The 20,243-nt window shown below is 38.8% G+C and overlaps 1 protein-coding gene across 2 annotated transcripts in view; it reads left to right on the forward strand.

Annotated features, from left to right (window-relative positions):
- The window catches only part of GTF2A1 (general transcription factor IIA, 1, 19/37kDa), a 46,190-nt gene that overhangs the window by 1,035 nt on the left and 24,912 nt on the right, over window positions 1–20,243 (forward strand). The window contains exons 1-4 of one of the 2 annotated variants that reach the window (XM_011949467.1): window positions 4,101–4,203; window positions 10,359–10,425; window positions 16,481–16,685; window positions 19,265–19,329. In XM_011949467.1, coding sequence (XP_011804857.1) covers window positions 16,499–16,685; window positions 19,265–19,329 — 252 coding nt within the window. In that variant the 5' untranslated portion in view covers window positions 4,101–4,203; window positions 10,359–10,425; window positions 16,481–16,498. Of the gene's footprint in view, window positions 1–4,100; window positions 4,204–10,358; window positions 10,426–16,480; window positions 16,686–19,264; window positions 19,330–20,243 lie in introns of those variants that run through there. The other variant, XM_011949466.1, reaches the window with a different exon arrangement.

Here is a 20,243-nt window from a genome sequence, read left to right on the forward strand (position 1 = left end):
AGCCGCCTTTTCCCCCCGAGGGGCCCGTCCGTGCTGGCTTGACGAGGGCTTCCCAAGCGGCTGCAGAACAAAAACCGTGTCTGGGGAATCGGGCGAACCCCCGAGACCCACTGTGATCCACTTTAATGCAGTGGAAGAATAATGATTACTTTGGGGGTTACTTAGGTTTTTTCTGGCTGTTGTGCTTTGGGAACCTTCACTGGGGCCATTTTATGTTTAAAAAAAGGACGAAGGTTGGTTGAAAAGCACTTATCTCAGTTCCTTCCGAATGGGTAAAATGGCGAAGGGGAAGACCCCCATCGTATCTTCGACTAGCAGAAGCACCAAAACAAACAAAAAAAGCCTGCAGTGGTCCAAGTGTCCCCGCTTTCGCCTTGAAATTTACCTACTTCTTCCCCTTGGTCCCTTTTTGGTTACTTGCGATCACGTAGGTTTGCAAAAAGCAGTCACATAAATAACCTTTTCAGTCACCAACGCAATGTGATCACTAGTCCACCCAGCTCTTATTTTTATGATGACAATAAAACACGTTTTTGCCCTGTCCCAAATGCCGCAGACCAGCCCGCGGCCGCCCGACACCGTACCGTTGGCGACTCGGGTCGATCCATCATGGCTGCGGCCGCTTACCCTGCTTTTCAGTCCCTGAGCCTTGTGGTCCTCCTCCCTTTGGCTGCCCTGTTTATATAGAGCCATTGCCGCTCTCTAATATAGACTCTGCCAGGATGGGAAGGTGCTTTTCAGTCCTACGTCACCGCCTCTCCATTTAAACACCAGATCCGGCTTTAAATAGTGAGAGCTGCTGAGAGCGGGGCTGGGAGGTGCGTGCTCCCGAGGCGAGAGCCAGGCGCGTGCAGAGCTCAATTTATTTCTAGGTCCTTTTTTCACGCTGTAATTTCTCACCCGTCGGGGGCTGCTTTCAGAGCCCCAAGTTTTGGTTTTGTTCCTAGCAGCAGCCAGGATTTGCCTTCTTTGTTTGCTAGGGGAAGTATATCCGAATCGCTGTCCCTTTTTATTTTGTTTACAGTTTTCAAAATTTATAATTTAAAACAAAGAGTTTTAGATCAGATGGTCTAGCCATTTTTCTTGTGTGCATTATTTTCGGGAATTTAAAAAAAATGTTTTCTACATTGAACGTGTTAGCTGCAGAGGACTCGGTTTTGGTAGTGTTTTGTTCAAATATTCAGGAAATATGTTAGAAATATAGCTCCCAATATTTCATTATGTTTTCCTATAGTAAGTATAAAAGACACGAGGCTTTTCAGAGAAATAGATAAGTACCTAAAGCTTCAGTATAGGACCATTTATGTGTAGGAGAATCATGAGTAATTAGAGGGAAGAGACATGCTGCAAACTGGATTAAAAAAAATTCTAAGTAGAACTTTATTGCCTTGGATATTAACATGAGTATCCGGTGTAAAAATTATTCCAATTTATCTTCCAGCATTGCATCAGGGAATTAACATTTTTGAAGGAAACCTTCTAACAAATCACTTAATAATGCCACTAGTGGCCCTCTTATTTACCAGTTCTTAAGTTTGAAATAACCTGTTTTTTAAAAATCAGGACAAACCTAAATTGTATTTCGTGAAAGATAGAAACTTTGCCTCAAATATAGTGTAGAATTTTAAGTAATAATTTAGAAATTGCTTGTTTCAAATACTACCTATGTGCCCACATACTTTTCAAAAATTATCTTGAGGGCTTTTCAAATTGTGAACAATTCTGCTAAATTACTCATTAGGCATGTATTTTGTGAAGAGTACACATTTCCCTTCTTTCAACTATAGAGCTTATGAAGCTGTTAAGTGGTGAGTTCATTAAGACACAAAAATAAAATCTTAAAGAATGATTCATTAAGTAGAGAGTACTAGAAGAAAGCAGATTTATACCTATACATGTCTGGATCTCCAAGCAAAAGGTTTTTAGAGGTAACTGACTTCAGAAACACCAAAACACCATCTAGTTTACTGAAAAGCATACATATTGTCAATTTGAGATTGATACTCCCAATTTAAAATATATTGCCCTCCTAATGCCTTGAGGAGTCATTATTGGTTAAAACACACACACTTTACAGAGATACTTTTGTAATTCAGTTAAGTCACTTTAGGCAAGATGATGTCCATAGTCAGATATACTTTCCTTATATATAGAATTAGAATGTTAAAGTAGGGACTACAGAAATGTGCATTTTACAGATGAACAAACTTCAAGAGGAGGATTTGGCAAAATAAAGCAGGTTAGTGAGTGAAACAGTAAAGCAAGAACCCAGATATTTGAATTGGTTTTCTTGTAATGAGAAGGATTAAATAGTTTTTAATGGTTGAGGTAAATTGTACTGACAAACTCATTTGTATTTTGTTTTCTGAGACAGGGGTCTGGGCCTGTCACCCAGGCTGGAGGGCAGTGCTGCAATCTTGGCTCACTGCATCCTCTCCCTCCTGGGCTCAAGCCATCCTCCCACCTCAGCCTCCCAAGTAGCTGGGACTACCAGCACGTGCCACTATTCCTGGCTAATTTTTTGTATAGACTGAGTTTCACTATGTCACCCAGACTGGTCTTGAACTCCTGAGCTCAAGCAGTCCTCCCAAAATGCTGGGATTACAGGTCATTGCAACCGGCGTCATTATTTGTAGTTTTCACAAGGCAAGGACACATTTTCTTAGCAGTTCCCCTGTGTCACAGTGTTGCTGATAGAGATGGTAGTGAAACACATATTTCTGTTTGAAGTTTGCTCATGAGAACAAACACTTGGTTTTTTTTTGGTGGCCATTTAACCTTAAGCAAGGTATGAAACACAAGTAATGAGAAAACATCTAAAAAGCTTGTTAACCATAACTCTCTGATAATGGGTAGGATTTATAACCTGGCAACTCTAGTTTTGTCAAGGCAGCTCTAGTTTTGTCATCTGACATGACTTCTTTTTGTCTTACAGGTTAAAAATAGGATGTGGATTGGGCTAATTGTTCTATCTCCCACCTTGTAGGTTTTTTAAAAAATTTTATTTTTTGGGCCGGGCGCGGTGGCTCAAGCCTGTAATCCCAGCACTTTGGGAGGCCGAGACGGGCGGATCACGAGGTCAGGAGATCGAGACCATCCTGGCTAACACGGTGAAACCCCATCTCTACTAAAAAATACAAAAAACTAGCCGGGCGAGGTGGCGGGCGCCTGTAGTCCCAGCTACTCGGGAGGCTGAGGCAGGAGAATGGCATAAACCCGGGAGGCAGAGCTTGCAGTGAGCTGAGGTCCGGCCACTGCACTCCAGCCTGGGCAACAGAGCGAGACTGCGTCTCAAAAAAAAAAAAAAATTTGTTTTTTGAAAGTTCTTTCACATCTATTCTCATTTTGCCCATTTTACCATTCAACCTTCTAGAAGCCAGCTCCTTTACTTCCCACTCCTCCTTCAAGTAATACCAACAGTGCTAATTGTAATAATAATAATAAACATTTAGAGGGTTTATGTTCATTATAATGTTTCATAGCATTATCTGGGCCGTAGTAGAGGAGAAATTCTGGGAAGGAAATCAGTGTACCTTGTTTCTTTGGGACCTTGAGACCTGTCATTGTGGGTGTATGAGTAGTTTAATGGTATAGCTTGAAAGTACAGACTGGGTCACACAACAGAAGTTAGGTGATTTTTAAACCTTAATGTTCATTAGGTTGCAGATTATTACCAGGCAGATGACTTCTGGACATAAGGTTCTCCGAAGTCTAAGATTGAGTGGTGAGGTAGTAAAACATACAACAGAGTTCAAACCAAGCATGGAATAGTAGAAGCCAGACATAAGCAACCCCTGAAGCTGTTATTGAACATTACATTAGGTATTTTGACTATAACATAGGAAATTATAATTGAAAATTGTATGGACCTTGTAGACATAGGGACCATCTGTTTATGAATTGCATTAATCTTAAAATTTTTATTAAAGTATGCAGTCATCAAATCCAGTTTATGGCAAATGATGGTGTTTGTATCTTTTAAATTCATATGTAGTTAGTTGGCAACATGACTATTATATTTGTTCTGAATATTTGTTTTGAATCATACATTGTAACCTGTGAAAAACTGTCTTTATCAAGTCTTTTATTTTTCCTTTAAAGCCTAAATTATACAGATCTGTGATTGAAGATGTCATTAATGATGTGAGAGACATCTTTCTGGATGATGGAGTGGATGAACAAGTACTGATGGAACTAAAAACTGTGAGTTTGTCTTTTTTAAAATATTCCTACTTTTTCACCCCAAATCATTTTCTTTAGTTAGAGGTGAATCTGTAATTTTTCTGTAGGGTGAACGTAGAGTTTAGGGAAGTGTGCTGGTTTTAAATCCCAACTGTACCATGCATTCTTCCTCTGACCTTAGGCAAGCTACATTTATATTTCAGTTTCTTTACATGTAAGATGGAAATTGGTAGTATTTACCTTATAGGTTGGTTTTGAGGATTAAATGGAATAACCATATAAAATCTTAGCACAATGCCTGATAGTAGCATTAGCACTTATCATTGGATAGTTAACATTCTACATTTTATGGTCTAATTACTTGACATGCCTGAAAGAGTTTTCTTGCTTTCTTTTTTCTTTTCTTTTTTTTTGAGACAAAGTCGGGCTCTGTCGCCCAGCTGGAGTGCAGTGGCACAATGTGGACTTACTGCACCCCCGCCTCCCAGGCTCAGACTATCCTCCCACCTCTGGGACTACAGGCACATGCCAGCATGCCTGGCTAATTTTTGTATTTTTGGTAGGGATGGTTTTCACCATGTTGTCGAGGCTGCTTTCGAACTCCTGGCTGCAAGTGATCCTCCTGCCTCGGCCTCCCAAAGTGCTAGGATTATGGGCGTGAGACACAGTGCCCAGCCTTAATTTTGCCTTTTTTTAATGGTCTTAATGTACCTGTATTCTAAGTGTGTTTTAAGTTGTAGGGATTAAGTGCTTGATAAAAGAATTTTAGGTTCTTGAAGTAGACCCTTTATGTAGGCCAAATGTTTTAAATATATTTTACATTAAGAGCTGGTTTTCTGTATCTTGGATTTAAGCAGAAATATTTAGATTTTTTTTATTGGCAGTTTTCCTTGCAGTGTAATGAGTCATGAAATTGTGGAATATTTTTGCCCTGTTGGTTAGAATAGTGGTTCTCAAGGTGTATAGTTCACGGAGTCCTGGGTTCTCCCCAGGGTTTCTTTCCAGGGGTCCACAAGGTTGACTAAATGCTCAAGTCTGGAAAATCATAGTTTGCCTTTATTCTTTCAAGTAAAAGTTGTATCCTGTGAGAAAAGTGACCAGTTAAATTCACAACTCCAGTGCACAGATGCTTTTCCTTGCGATAACTGTAAATAAGCAGCAGAAATGCGGTATGCATACTTCTCATTTCTGAATATTAAAAAAATGTGGACTCAGTGTTGATACTAAGAAATTTGATTGTTTGATATTCTGTAATGAAGTGTGTTTACATTCGAAAGATCTGTATAATTCATTGAACTTGTATTTTCTGAATGTCCAATGCATAATGTTGGAAAATTCATTCAAAATGCAAGATAAATTAATGAACTTTAACAGTATGAAAGGTTCATAGTTATATGGTTTCATATTCTGCATTGTAACTAACTTGTAAGAAACTATCGCTTAAAAGTACCTTTTCCTTTCCTAACTACTTAACTGTAGGAAGGCAGATTTTCTTTGTATGCCTCAACCAAAACAAAGTGAAAACACGGGCAGATATGAGAATCTAGCTATTTTTCTTTAAGTCGTTTGTCATTGTCACTCAATTTTATTTACTAAAATATGACTATTTTCAGAAAACTGTTATTTATGTTAACATACAATGGATCCATTATTTCTAAATAAATTAGTAAACATTAAAAATGTGTTATAATTTCTGTTACTATAAATATAGGTGGGTGTAATTCACATACAGAAAAGCTCTTTGAGGGTCTCAGTAATTTTTAAAGTGATAAAGCATCCTGAGATGAAAAGAGTTTTAGAACTGCTGGTTTAGAAGTTGAGTATTAAGCTCCTTTAAGTCTATGTACAAATAAATAATCACAGTTAATAAATGTTAAGGAACATTTGTTGTGGTCTCATCCAGCATGGGTGTGGAGGCTGCAGCTTGGCAACTAGTTTATTTTACGTAAAGCAAATCTCACCTTGATTTTGGTGATGAAGTAGGTCTCGATGTATTTATTAATAGATATCTGCAGGAAACTTCTCTAGAATTTTCCATAAGAATATTCCTGTGTGAGGAGTTTAAGACCAGCCTGGCCAACATGGTGAAACCCCATCTCTACTAAAAATACAAAAATTAGCTGGGCATGGTGGTACGTGCCTGTAATCCCAGCTACTGGGGAGGCTGAGGCAGGAGAATGGCTTGAACCCAGGAGCTGGAGGTTGCAGTGAGCCGAGATCATGCCACTACACTCCAGCCTGGGTGACAGAGCAAGACTCCGTCTCGGAAAAAAAACAAAAACAAGAATATACCTGTGTGAGGTAAGAAAAATATATAGGTGTGAAACAGATGAGCAAATACGTATTTACCTTGAAAAAAATGTAAGGGTTACTAATAGTGAAGAGTAGGTATCTAAAAATACAAGTGTAAGAGTGCTAATTCTGAGACATGAGTTGGAAGAAGAACAGTATAAGTTGTTCAAGAAGCATGAAGTAACTGAGGGATGTGAATAATAAAACAAGCTTATTTTGATTCCTTAGTGTAACGTGGAATGAGTTTTTTGCAATTTATGTTATACTTTTATAATGGTTGTCCTTGTAGTTTTGTGACCTTGTATAGAAAATGTAGCATTTTTAGGTGTAGAAAATCAGTTCTAAAGATGTTAGGTAGTTTTCTCTAGGTCAAATTCTAGTGGTCAGTCTGGGTTGTTACCTACTCTTGCTTTTCACAATGAAAATCCGGAGAATTTATTTTTCCTATCTTTAACAGTAGAATCGAGACATTCTCTTGAAGAGAATGAGCTATCTTTGAAACTAAATGTTTCCACCTCCATTTTTATTATATATGACTTTTTTGGTACATATTTTATAGGTAACACACTGATTTTTAGTTTAATACTTAGTTTTTAATGACAAAAAATGTGACCTACTCAACTTTGAATCCCCAGCTTCTACTGCAATGTCTGGGCATATGTGGTTGGCATTCAGTAAGTATTTGATTGAATTGTTTGATAACAGATATGGCACCTGAATCTAACTGAACAAAATAGTGTGATATTCTTGTTGTTTTTAAATGGGCCATACTCTTCTATCTGGGTTGTATTGAAGTTAAAAATAAAACTGTTAGACTAAAATGAGTTTATTTTAATTCTCTGCACTGAATTTCTTCAGGATCTCATTAGAATTTCTAGAATATGCCCTAGATTTAACAGCTGGACAGCCAGCATTGTCCAATAGAACTTTCTGCAGTGATGAAAGTGTTCTATATCTGTGCTCTTCAGTAGGGTAGCCACTATCCACATATGCTTATTAAGCGCTCAAAATGTGGTTGGTGGAACTGAGCAACTGAATTTTTATTAATCTAAACCTAAATCACTACATATGGCTTGTTGCTGCCATATTGGACTGCTCAGGTTTAGACATTCTTGCTTAATAAAACGAAGTTTAATTTCATATTTTATGGTTTAGAAACACTGGCATTATTAGCTCTAGCCCCTCTCCCCACTTTTTGGGGCCATTTTACAAACATCAGAAGCTTGTATAAGGCTATAAAGGAGGCAGTGGTGAATTAGATTGAGGACAAAGATGAATGATAAGAATGCATGTAATTTGAGAGTTAATGAGGTAATGCAGAAAGGGAGATGATAAGAATATTTCAACCCAGTCGTTGAGGTTATCTCTTGAACCACTGCGGGCCTACTTTAATGTGTAAACTATGAGAGGTAGAAAAAACACAATAAAATACAGCCCTGGTTTTCAGTAAATCTATATTTGAATATAAATGTGTTTTGGATTGATGAGTGTCTATGGGTGGGAATGACACTCTAGAAATTCTCTTCAAAGTGAATGATAAAATCAGCCAGATTTCTAGATTTTCCGACCTGCCTATTTCCAGACATCAAGTACTGTGGGAAATATAAAACATTTTTTCTCTTTTTAATAAAACAAAATGAGAAGAGTTGCCTCAATTGGAAGTATATCTGAAATTCCGTTTATCTGCCTCTGGTTCAGATTTCTCAACATTGGCATCATTGACATTTTGCACCAGTTAATTCTTCTTTGCAGGGGCTGTCCTATTAATTGTAGGATGTTAGCAGCACAACTGGCCTCTGCCCACTAGATGCCAGTAGCACCCTTCAGTTGTAACCAAAAATGTCTCTAGACATTGCCAGATGTCGCTGGGGGGCAAAATCACCTCTGGCTGAGAACCACTATTCTAAATATACTCTAGCTGTATACATAAAAAGTACTTGATATACTCTAATTATATATAAATATTTGGACCATAAGTTGAATAATAATCTACTATTTCATTTCATTTACTCTTAGGGAAAGCTCTGTTTCTCCAGCATTGTTTCTTGGGAACCCAGAAATGTAATATATTTTATCCAGGAGCTGGATGTTTTGTGAAAGTAGGAGAATCCTTCAGAATTTCTAGCTCACCATGTTGCCAGGTTTAGCCACCTAACCTCTGGGCTTGTGATGTGAGGGGCTGCAATGCAGGTCTCTGATATGGCCTGGAGACATTTTCTCCATGGTCTTGGGGATTAACAGTAGGGAAACGGTAAGGGGATTAACTTGGGGAGCAGTAAGTCCCCTCATCCATAAAATCTTATGATTTTATATTCCAAGTAGACTTGGAATGTGCTTTGACAAAGTCATTTAGCTAGTAAATGGTAGAGCCACGAACCTAGTCCTTTTGCATCCATGTGACATATACAGTACTTAGCAGTAGGAAGGAAGGTAAGAGAGTTTTGACTAGATCTTGGGTTGTTGGTGGGTGGCACCTGAGATGGTTTTGAAGGTTGGTGACCTGCTCTGATAGCAGCAGTCCAGTTTAGAGACTAGGAATTTGAACTAGTACTGGGATTAAAGGGAGGCAAGTGAGGGTCCTGGGGTGCAGAGTACAAAGAGACATTCACTCTCTAGCCCTGACTGGGACATTGGAGTCAGACCACCTGGTTTATATCCCTATTCTGTCTGCCATTAGTTAGAGTGATCTTGGATAAGCTACCTAACTTCTTTCTCATCAGATTCTTTTTCTGTAAAAAGGAGATAATAATAATATCTATCTAATAGGATTTTTGTGAAAAAACTAGTCTGTACATGTGTTTATAAAGTGCACAGAATTTAGTAAGTTTTAGTTACTAGTCTGGTTAACACGATATACAAATGTACACCTGAATCATTTTGGGTACAGATGAATTTTCTCCATCTAATTTCAGATACCTTGCAAAGATTAGTATTCCTGATTGTTTTCAATACTGTATTAGTGGCTGCGTGCGGTGGCTCATGCTTGTAATTCCAGCACTTTGGGAGGCCGAGGTGGGCAAATCACTTGGGGTCAGGAGTTTGAGACTAGCCTGGCCAACATGGTGAAACCCCGTCTCTACTAAAAATACAAAAATTAGCCAGGCGTGGTGGCACGTGCTTGTAATCCCAGCCACTGGGGAGGCTGAGGCAGGAGAATTGCTTGAACCCAGGAGGCAGAGGTTGCAGTGAGCCGAGATCGCGCCTTTGCACTCTAGCCTGGACAACAAAATGACACTCCACATCAAAAAAAAAAGAAAGAAAGAAAGAAAGAAATATGCTAGTATGATTACTATTGCCAAAATAGTGTTTCCTTGTTTGTTTTATTTATTTTATTTTCATTATGTTGGTCAGGCTGGTCTTCAACTCCTGGCCTCGTGATCTTTCACTTCACCCTCCCAAAGTGCTGGGTTTACAGGCATGAGCCTCCATGCCCAGCCTCATTGTTTATTTTAAACCGTTGATATCTAATATTTTGATAAATAAAGATTGTGTGAAAATGGAATTGTAGAGAAACTATAAACATTAAATTAATTTGAATTTTATGGTAATTGGCATTATAAGCTTAATACAAAGTACTTGTATGATACTCTTTTTGCATGTCTTACATTACCTAGAACCAGTATTATAGTACTTGGTAAATAATGATTTTCAGTAGATTACCCACCTCTCCCAAAGCTGTTGGAAATGTGTGGGGCCATGTTCAACATTTCATGGGGATTTTTGGCGTTTACTAGACAGCAGCTAGGAATGTTGCAATTCCTGCATATTTCTTGTGGGACCATTCTGTATGATAAAGAATTTTCCTGCCCAAAATGTCAGTAGCATCCTTATATAGAAACAGTATTCTAGAAGACAATAGTTTTGTTTTCCCTCTTTGAAGTTAGATCCTGAATAAGACAGTTGCTGCCTAGAAGATATTCATACTTTGATAGAAGTGGTAGACTATGTGTGGTAAGTACAAAATAGAAGTATCTCTTAGGCATGGAGGCAGTGAGTGATGGCTTTTCTTTGAGGCTGTTGAGACTTTGGCATTTGTCTTGTATAGGGAATTGTGGGAGAAAACTGCTGATCATAAGGAATAGTCCATTAAGGTTACATATGATATATTCAGGGACCTCCAAGTAATTTGGTACTGTGAGAAAATAGAGTTCAAGTTGTAGTAGCAATTGGTATATGGTAACATGCTATACTAAGGAGCTTGGTCTTTAGAGTGAGGATTATCTGGGGTACTAGTTAAAATGCAGATGTTTGGATTTTCCAGAGAGTCTGGCTTGATAGGGGTAGTAAAATGAGACCTATGAATCTTTTGCAAATAAGTATTCCAGGTTGTTAGATGGTGTATTAGTTAGTTTTCACACTGCTAATAAGGACATATACACACTGCTGATAAAGACATACCAGAAACTGGGAACAAAAAAAGGTTTAATTGAACTTACAGTTCCACATGGCTGGGTAGGCCTCAGAATCATAGTGGGAAGTGAAAGGCTCTTCGTACAAGAGAAAATGAGGAAGAAGCAAAAGCGGAAACCCCTGATAAACCCATCACATCTCGTGAGACTTACTCACTATCACAAGAATAGTATGGGAAAGACCGGGCCCTATGATTCAGTTACCTCCCCGCTGCGTCCCTCCCACAACATGTGGGAATTCTGGGAGATAAAATTCAAGTTGAGATTTTGGTGGGGACATAGCCAAACCATATTCTGTCCCTGGCCCTCCAAATCTCATGTCCTCATATTTCAGAACCAATCATACCTTCCCAGCAGTCCCTCAAAGTCTTAACTCATTTCAGCATTAACACAAATGTCCACAGTTTGGAGTCTCATCTGAGACAAGGCAAGTCCCTTCTGCCTATGAGCCTGTAAAATCAAAAGCAAGCTAGTTACTTCCTAGATACAATGAGGGTACAGTTATTGGGTAAATAAAGCTGTTCCAAATGGGAGAAAGAAATTGGCCAAAACAAAGGAGTTACAGGGCCCATGCAAGTCCGGAAATCCAGCGGGGCAGTCTTACGTTAAAACTCCAAAATGATCTCCCTTGATTCCAGGTCTCACATCCAGGTCATGCTGATGCAAGAGATGGGTTCCCATGGTTTTGGGCAGCTCCACCCTTGTGGCTTTGCAGGGTGGTCTTGCTTCCAGTTGCTTTCACGGGCTGACATTGAGTGCGACTTTTCCAGGATCACGGTGCAAGCTGTTGGTGGGTCTGCCATTCTGGGATCTAGAGGACTGTGGCCCTCTTCTCACAGCTCCACTAGGCAGTGCCCTAGTAGGGACTCTGTGTAGGGCCTCCGACCCCGCATTTCTCTTCTGCACTGCCCTAGCAGAGGTTCTCCATGAGGGCTCTGCCTCTGCAGCAGCAGACTTTTGCTTGGCCATCCAGGCGTTTCCATACATCTTCTGAAATCTAGGTGAAAGTTCCTAAACCTCAATTCTTGACTTCTGTGCACCCGCAGGCTCAACACCACATGGATGCTGCCAAGGTTTGGGGCTTCCAGGCTCTGAGGCCACAGCCTGAGCTTTATATTGGCCCCTTTAAGCTGGAGTGGCTGGGATACAGGGCACCAAGTCCCTAGGCTGCACGCAGCATGGGAACCCTGGGCCTGGCCAGTGAAACCACTTTTTCCTTCTGGGTCTCTGGGCTGGTCATGGGAGGGGCTGCAGTGAAGGTCTCTGATGTGGCCTAAAGACATTTTCCCCATGGTCTTGGAGATTAACAGTAGGCTTCTTGCTAGTTATGCAAATTTCTTTAGCCAGCTTGAATTTCTCCTCAAAAAATGGCTTTTTCTTTTCCACTGCATTGTCAGGCTGCAAATTTTCTGAACTTCTATGCTGTGTTTCTGTTTTAAAATGGAATGCTTTTAACAGCGCCCAAGTCACCTTTTGAATGCTTTTCTGCCTGGAAATTTATTCTGTCACATAACCTAAATCATCTCTCAAGGTCAAAGTTCCACAAATCTCTAGGGCAGGAGCAAAATGCTACCACTCTCTTTGCTAAAACAGAACAAGGGTCACCTTTGCTCCATTTGCTAACAAATTCCTCATCTCCATCTGAGATCACTTCAGCCTGGACCGTGTTCATATCACTATCAGCATTTCCGTCAAAGCCTTTCAGCAAGTCTCTAGGAAGTTTTAGACTTTCCCACATTTTCCTGTCTTCTTCTGAGCTGCCCAAACCATTCCAACCTCTGCCTGTTACACAGTTCCAAAGTCGCTTCCATATTTTCAGGTATCTTTTCAGCAATGCCCCACTCTACTAGTACCAGTTTACTATATTCGTTTGTTTTCATGCTGCTAATAAAGACATACCCAAAACTGGGAGCAAAGAAAGGTTTAATTGGACTTATACTTCCACATGGCTGGGGAGGCCTCAAAATCATGGCAGTAGGTAAAAGGCTCTTCTTATGTGTTGGCAGCAAAAGAAAATGAGGAACAAGGAAGAGCGAAAACACCTGATAATCCCATCAGGTCTCCTGAGAATAGCATGGGAAAGACCAGCCCCCATGGTTCAGTTACCCATCCCTCCCAAAGCACATGGGAATTCTGGGAGGTAGAATTCAAGTTGAGATTTTGGTGGGAACACAGCCAAACCATATCAGTTAGGTAGGTAGGTAGTTAGGTAGGTAGGTAGGTAGGTAGGTAAATAAATTACTTTGCTCTGTGGTTCCAGTTTTTAAACAGAGGATATCATATTTATAAATTTAAAAAAATTCACCTTGATAACAGTGTAGAACAGTGTTTCTCAAACTTCTTGACTAGGACTCTCCTTAAGAAGTAATAGTATTTAACATTTTGAACAAATATATGCACAAGTATATGAGTGTATGACAAATCTGCAGAAGTTTTTTCTCAGTGCAGTACAGTCTGATTTTTTCTTTCAATTCTATTTTGTTTACAAAAAAACATTCTTAGGGGAGAGAGGGAGGGAGAAGGAGAAAGGAAAGGGAGAGAGGGGCGGAGAAGGGGAGGGAAGGGGAGAGAAAGAGGAAACGGAGAGAAGGAGAGAGGACTACAAAGAAAATTCTAAATTGACTTTGAATCACTAGTGGGTTGCAGTCCTCAGTTTGAAAAACATCGGTTTAGATTTTAAAACAGTTCTCACTTTAGCATCCATCAGAATAACCTGAATGAACAGTTTGTTAAATTAGATTTCTGGTTTTACCCCTAGAGCTGCTGATTCAGTATTTTTAACAAGTATCCAGGTGATGCTGATGTTGGGTCTAGAACCGCATTTTGAGGATCACTGATGTATAGAGGATAGATCGGAAGGGCAAGCGTACACTGGAATGTCTGCTCTGTAAGGTCAAGCATTTTTCTCAGGTTTGTTCACAGTGTCTTCTCAATGCCTGTAACAATGTTTGGCATATAGGACATAATTATTTGTGGACTGTATGACTTGATGCAGGAAACTCAAGCGCTCAGTCACTGCGTTACTACTGTTTGCAGTACTGCTGCGCAGAAAGGACCAGGGCCGTGTCATAAAGATACATTGGAACAGTGAATCAGAATAGACGGTAATGGTAGGCTGTTGGGGTGGATTGTGACTCCTAGGTCATTTACACGGGAGTCTAGGTGAGTCATGGTGCCCAGTACTTAGCCACACATAATGTGTATTCATTAATATTTGCCATTATCATGGGAGCTTCGTTGAAGTGGTGGGTCTAGATTGCTGTGGGTAAACCAATTGGAGGTGATAAAAGTGAAGCATAAAGTGTAGAAAATTACAATTTAAAACACTTTTTAAACAAAGCATTAATAAGACTTTTTTTCACCTTGATTTTTGGCTCACAAGAAACAGGCTTTGTTTTGTTTTGGAAGAGAGGAGAAGATGTAGAAGGTTTGAGTGATAACAGACTGTTTGGAAGCCTTACTATATATAATACGTTAGTCATAATGTGTTTTATTTAGCATGTGAGTATCTATTTTGATGGTGCGCTATGCTAGATGCCCACTTTACAGAGATGAATCAGACACAACATGGGCTCTCAAAAAGTAGTGCTTGTTACTACGGGAGGAAGCTAGCTGTCTTTCGCCTGGGATTAGCAGAGACTTAAATTTATTCACTGGAAGTGAGTTTAGAAGTAATCTAATCCGATTGGTTCCCCTTTTGGGTAAAGAAGATGCCTAAGACAAGCCTGTAATCTCAGCACTTTGGGAGGCCGAGACGGGCGGATCATGAGGTCAGGAGATCGAGACCATCCTGGCTAACACGGTGAAACCCCGTCTCTACTAAAAAAAATACAAAAAACTAGCCGGGCGAGGTGGCGGGCGCCTGTAGTCCCAGCTACTCGGGAGGCTGAGGCAGGAGAATGGCGTAAACCTGGGAGGCGGAGCTTGCAGTGAGCTGAGATCCGACCACTGCACTCCAGCCCCAGCGATAGAGCGAGACTCTGTCTCAAAAAAAAAAAAAAAGAAGCCTAAGAAAGATAAATTATTAGGTTACATAAGTGGCCAAACCAGGACTAACTGGGTTCTTGACTTATGGTATAAGGCTTTATTAAACAGTTAATGCCACCACCATTGCCACCAATAATAATATATTTTGATCACCAATTTTATGTAACACTGATAATTGTTTTACATAGATACGCCATTTAATCCTCAACAACCAGTGAGATAGATCTTGTTACCATCTCTCTAAGAATAGACTTCAGGTAAATCTAAATACTGTGCCTGCCAGTAGGATTCCCTAGGAAATTGACCTTAATATTTGCTTTTTCAGTAAGCCATTAGAGATTTAGTGGAATTGTTACTAGCATCAAGACAACAAATCTAGAATGTCGGGAATGATTGGAAGGGTTAGGAGATTATAAAAAATCTCTACGGAGTATGACCAGGCATGTTGGCTCATGCCTGTAATCTCAGCTCTTTGGGAGGCCAAGCCGGGCAGATTGCTTGAGCCCAGGAGTTCGAGACCAGCTCGGGCAGCATAGTGAGATCTTGTCTCTATTTCTTAAATTAAAAAATAATAATAATAAAATAAAAAACTCTCTGTATGGCAAAGGGACGTTCTTGAAGGATCTGATAGAAGCTTAAGGTCAGTTAGGCAAAGGATCTGATAGAAGCTTAAGGTCAATTAGGCAGTATCCCAAGAGCAAATCTTGGAAGAGAAGACAAAGTATATATAGAGCCTTGTGTGCAGAATGACTGAATGAAGTTTTATCTGCATTTTCAGGGAATAGTTTGTGCCTTTTTGGCTAGTTTCTTATAAGGTTAAGGCTCCAGAATGAACACTAAACCTGGTAGAGAGGAAATGTGTTAGGTAGAAGAATGAAATCGTTGCACATGTTTTCTTTCTTTCTTTTTGTCCATTCTGATTTTTTCCTATCATAGAACCTAAGGTGAAATGAGAAAATAGAAATGGCTGAACAGAAAAGGATTGCCAATTGGCATAATGGAAGAAGGAAGGACATTTCAAGAAGTGTTGGGATAACTACTAAGACCTTCAGGCATCGCTGGTTCTTTTTCTTTCTGTAGGATTGGACAGATGGAAAGTTAGGCTTTTCTTCTTTGGGGGATTATCTCTATGTTTCTCACTGTTCTAAATGAATTTATATTTTGTATGTTATTTGAGAATTTATGTTTTTTATGTTGAAGCAGAAAATTTTATATTTTGTATTTTTATAAGGAAAAAGTTCCATATAAAAATAGTTTAGTAATGATTTTGATATTATAAAGGATAATCTTTGATTACTAAAGAAGTAGCTTATATGAAACTCATTGCTAAATAATAGCTGCTGATTAAGGAATTACTATAGAAAGTTTACTGAAGATAGAAAAAGAAACAAAATCTCCAGTACTCCGATGTGGCAGAAATGAGGTTTGATACTTTAAAATTTTGTTTTTGTTATTGTTTACACTTGGGTTAGAATTATAGATTTGTTGTATTTCTGTGTCTGTATCAGTTTTTAAAATGGAATAACTTTATAAAGAGATTAATAAAACTGTTGTGTTCATCTGTCCAGAGTTATTTTTCACTTAGAAATCTTTAATGTTCTTTGCCTTAGTTATGGGAAAACAAACTAATGCAGTCCAGGGCAGTAGATGGATTTCATTCAGAAGAGCAGCAGCTTCTACTGCAAGTTCAACAGCAGCATCAACCCCAGCAGCAGCAGCATCACCACCATCACCATCATCAGCAAGCTCAGCCTCAGCAGACGGTACCTCAGCAAGCGCAGACCCAGCAGGTCCTTATTCCTGCATCACAGCAAGGTGAGACTGGATTTGTTTTCCTACTTATGACTTGGAAATTAAGTTTGTCATTATGAAAGAAGAGAAATATTCTACATTTCTTGGATCTTGTCTTTTAAGGGGCGCATGGAGAACCTAAAAATAAACAAACAAACAAAAACTCCTATGTTGATTTGGGGCTTTTTTTCCCCTTTCTCTTGGCTGAGGGGTGTGGGTGTATGTAAATGTATATAAATTTGTATAAAATGTAGGTTGTATATGTAGAGTAATGGTAGACAAGTAATTTACTAATTGAAAGCCTAAGTTATATTACTATTTAGTTTTGAAAAGGCTATGTAGTGATGGATTTCCTAAAATAAGTTAAACCTAAAAGGTTTATTTACTAAGGGCTTTATTATTTTATATGGTAAAATAGTTATTTGCTTTCTCTATGAAACATGTTCTTTCAGAGACATGTTTCAGATTAGTTTTTAAAATATATCTTAAATTCTAGAGTCTTTTGTATACTTTGGCAATCTGAAAATTCAGTTCCGTAGTAATTTATGTAAGCCTAAATGGACTGAATTAGATTTATTGTAAGTTAAGCGTGGATATATAACATATCTTAATTTATATTTCTTGGATTAAAGCTAAGAAAAAGCAAATATTCATAGACTGTGTCCATAGTGCTTTGTACTCTGCAAGTCATTTTTTTTTTTTTTTTTTTTTTTTTTGAGACGGAGTCTCGCTCTGTCGCCCGGGGCTGGAGTGCAGTGGCCAGATCTCAGCTCACTGCAAGCTCCCCCTCCCGGGTTCACGCCATTCTCCTGCCTCAGCCTCCCGAGTAGCGGGGACTACAGGCGCCCGCCACCTCGCCCGGCTAGTTTTTTGTATTTTTTAGTAGAGACGGGGTTTCACCATGTTAGCCAGGATGGTCGCGATCTCCTGACCTTGTGATCCGCCTGTCTCGGCCTCCCAAAGTGCTGGGATTACAGGCTTGAGCCATCGCGCCCAGCTGCAAGTCATTTTATAGATACTGTTTCACTGGCACCTTATAAGGGCTTTGTAAAATAGCCCTTGGCTCAGTTTCACAGCTGAGGAAGATCTGAGCCCAGAAAAGGCTAAGAAACTTGATCTCTATTTTCTCTCATGGCACACATCTATTCAGTTATAAAACTTTCTGAGCATTCTAATTCAGTGCATCTACTTTTATGGGAGAGGACACTAGAAGTAGATGAAAAGTTCATTTTAATGTGATCATTTAGTTACTTATTTGCCTCATTTGACAGTATATATATGTGTCTTAAAATTGGTAATGGTACACAGTAGAAGAGTCTATTTGGGTTATTTTACTGTTGATATCTAGTGGTAATTTTCATACCTAATTTTAGTGTATACTTTGTATCAAATAATTTTATCCTTTTATTATTTTTTGATGACTGTTCTTCCTGTTGCCTTCAGAGCTGGCATTAGGATTTTAGGTCATCATAAATTAAAACATGATTTTCTTCGCTCAGAGAATATTGGGATAATGGAGTTATCCGTCTGTTCTCTGAAATTTGCGGAATCAAACATTTAATTCCTTTTATGCTTAAATAACATTGCCATTATTTCTGATTTGTATTTTTTCCAACTTGGGCCGGTTCACCACACTTCAGGCAACCTAGTGGTCCCCTGCTTTCAGGAGGCCACCATATTGATGCCGAACTTAGTTGGACACCCAATCAGCATAGTGCACTATAGCCCAGAACTCCTGGGCTCAAGCGATCCTCCCACCTCAGCCTTCTGAGTTGCTGGAACTACAGTCATGCATCCCCGCATCTGGCTGATTTGTATTTTTTAAACAGCTGATGAAAGTAGCATGAGTCTGTCAACTGTCATATTGGAAGAAAAGGACTATGTAGATTTCAAAAACTAGTCACAACTTTTTGAGCTTACTTTTATTGGATTAGTAACTCATTGCAACAGTGAACATTGTATCAGTAAAACAGTTAACCTTGAGTTAAGACAAAATTATGTTTGAAAATATCCAGTTTACTTAAGAATGCATAGAACTGTGTATGTGTGTATGTTTAGGTGTTAAGTAACTCACTACTTCATGTTCCTAAATTCCCTTGCATCCTTAGGAATTGTCACTTAAATTTTTTTTTTTTTTTTGAGATGGAGCCTTGTCACCCATGCTGGAGTGCAGTGGCATGATCTCGGCTCACTGCAACCTCCAGTTCCCGAGTTCAAGTGATTTTCATGCCTCAGCCTGACACTCAGCTAATTTTTTTGTGTTTTTAGTAGAGATGGGGTTTCACCATGATGTTGGCCAGTCTGGTATCAAACTCCTGACCTCAAGTGATCCGCCCGCTTTGGCCTCCTAAAGTGCTGTGATTACAAGTGTGAGCCAACACGCCTGGGCTTAAATATTTGTGTTTTCTAGTATAGGGTGGGTATATCACAGCTGTTATTTGCCGTATAAATGTCCTGACCTGAAATCAAATGATTGAAAGTATTTGAGTGCAGAAAACATGGAAAACATGAAAAAAGTTTTCATCATTGTATGTAAAGTGTTCTTGTGATCAGAAAATAGCCTCATGGTTCCTTGTTTACATGTGTACTTGTTTTTTTTGTAGCCACAGCACCACAAGTTATTGTTCCAGATTCTAAGTTGATACAGCATATGAATGCATCAAACATGGTAAGACTCAGAATGTAGCAGTTTGATTGGCTGTACTTAATTCTAACTCAAATTGTGATTATGCCTATATATGTCATATATTAACAACTTGAAGTTTATTGAAGACTCAGGCAGAACAGCTATTTTAGTTTCCTGAATATTGGATCTGAAGTTTAGCTTGGTACCTAGACATTAAGGTTCATAAAATTATGGAATTGTTTAAGAATACCAAAATAATGGTGCTTTGTGAGAGTTACTCCATTCCCTACTATTTCCAAAAAAGTTTTAGGGTACCTACCAAACTTATAATGCCAAGTATGGTTCTGTTTCAGGAGACCTAGTAATTGCAAGAAGGTGGGAAGGCTAAGAATTGTGAACTTTTAAAAAATGAAGATGAACTGTTTGGATAGTTCAGTATAACTATTTTTAAAATCAAGCATTTAAAAATATTGCTTTGACTTAACCATAGTGTAGTCTAATAAGTCATTATAGTGTGTAAATTACCATAGAATAAATTTTAACCAGTTGAGTTACATTAGAAGTTTTATATTTCTGAGGACTATCCACTAAACTTGACAAGTCCTCACTCATTTTCAAATTACATTTCAGACATATAATATTTCTCAACAAATGTAGTATAGTTTAACTGTGAACTTGAAAGAACCTCTTCAGATCCTTAGAAAATCTTTACCTGTATGCTTGAAGTTGTTTTCTTTTTTTTTTGGATAAAACATTAAAATACAGAGTGGTTCAATACTTCCTTATAAATGGTTTTTCTTTATTCTGTTTAAAATATACAGACCATTAATTTCATTGAGTGTTGACTCAGTTCTTACGTTTCATTCTTCAGCCAAAATTTTATTTAAAGGAGAAAAAATCAATATTTGTAAAAAGATCTTTTAGCCTACGTAAGTAGTTAGTACTAGGAATGAGAT

This window comes from Colobus angolensis, unplaced genomic scaffold (genome assembly GCF_000951035.1).
Source record: "Colobus angolensis palliatus isolate OR3802 unplaced genomic scaffold, Cang.pa_1.0 Scaffold3, whole genome shotgun sequence".
NCBI classification, from domain to species: domain Eukaryota; kingdom Metazoa; phylum Chordata; class Mammalia; order Primates; family Cercopithecidae; genus Colobus; species Colobus angolensis.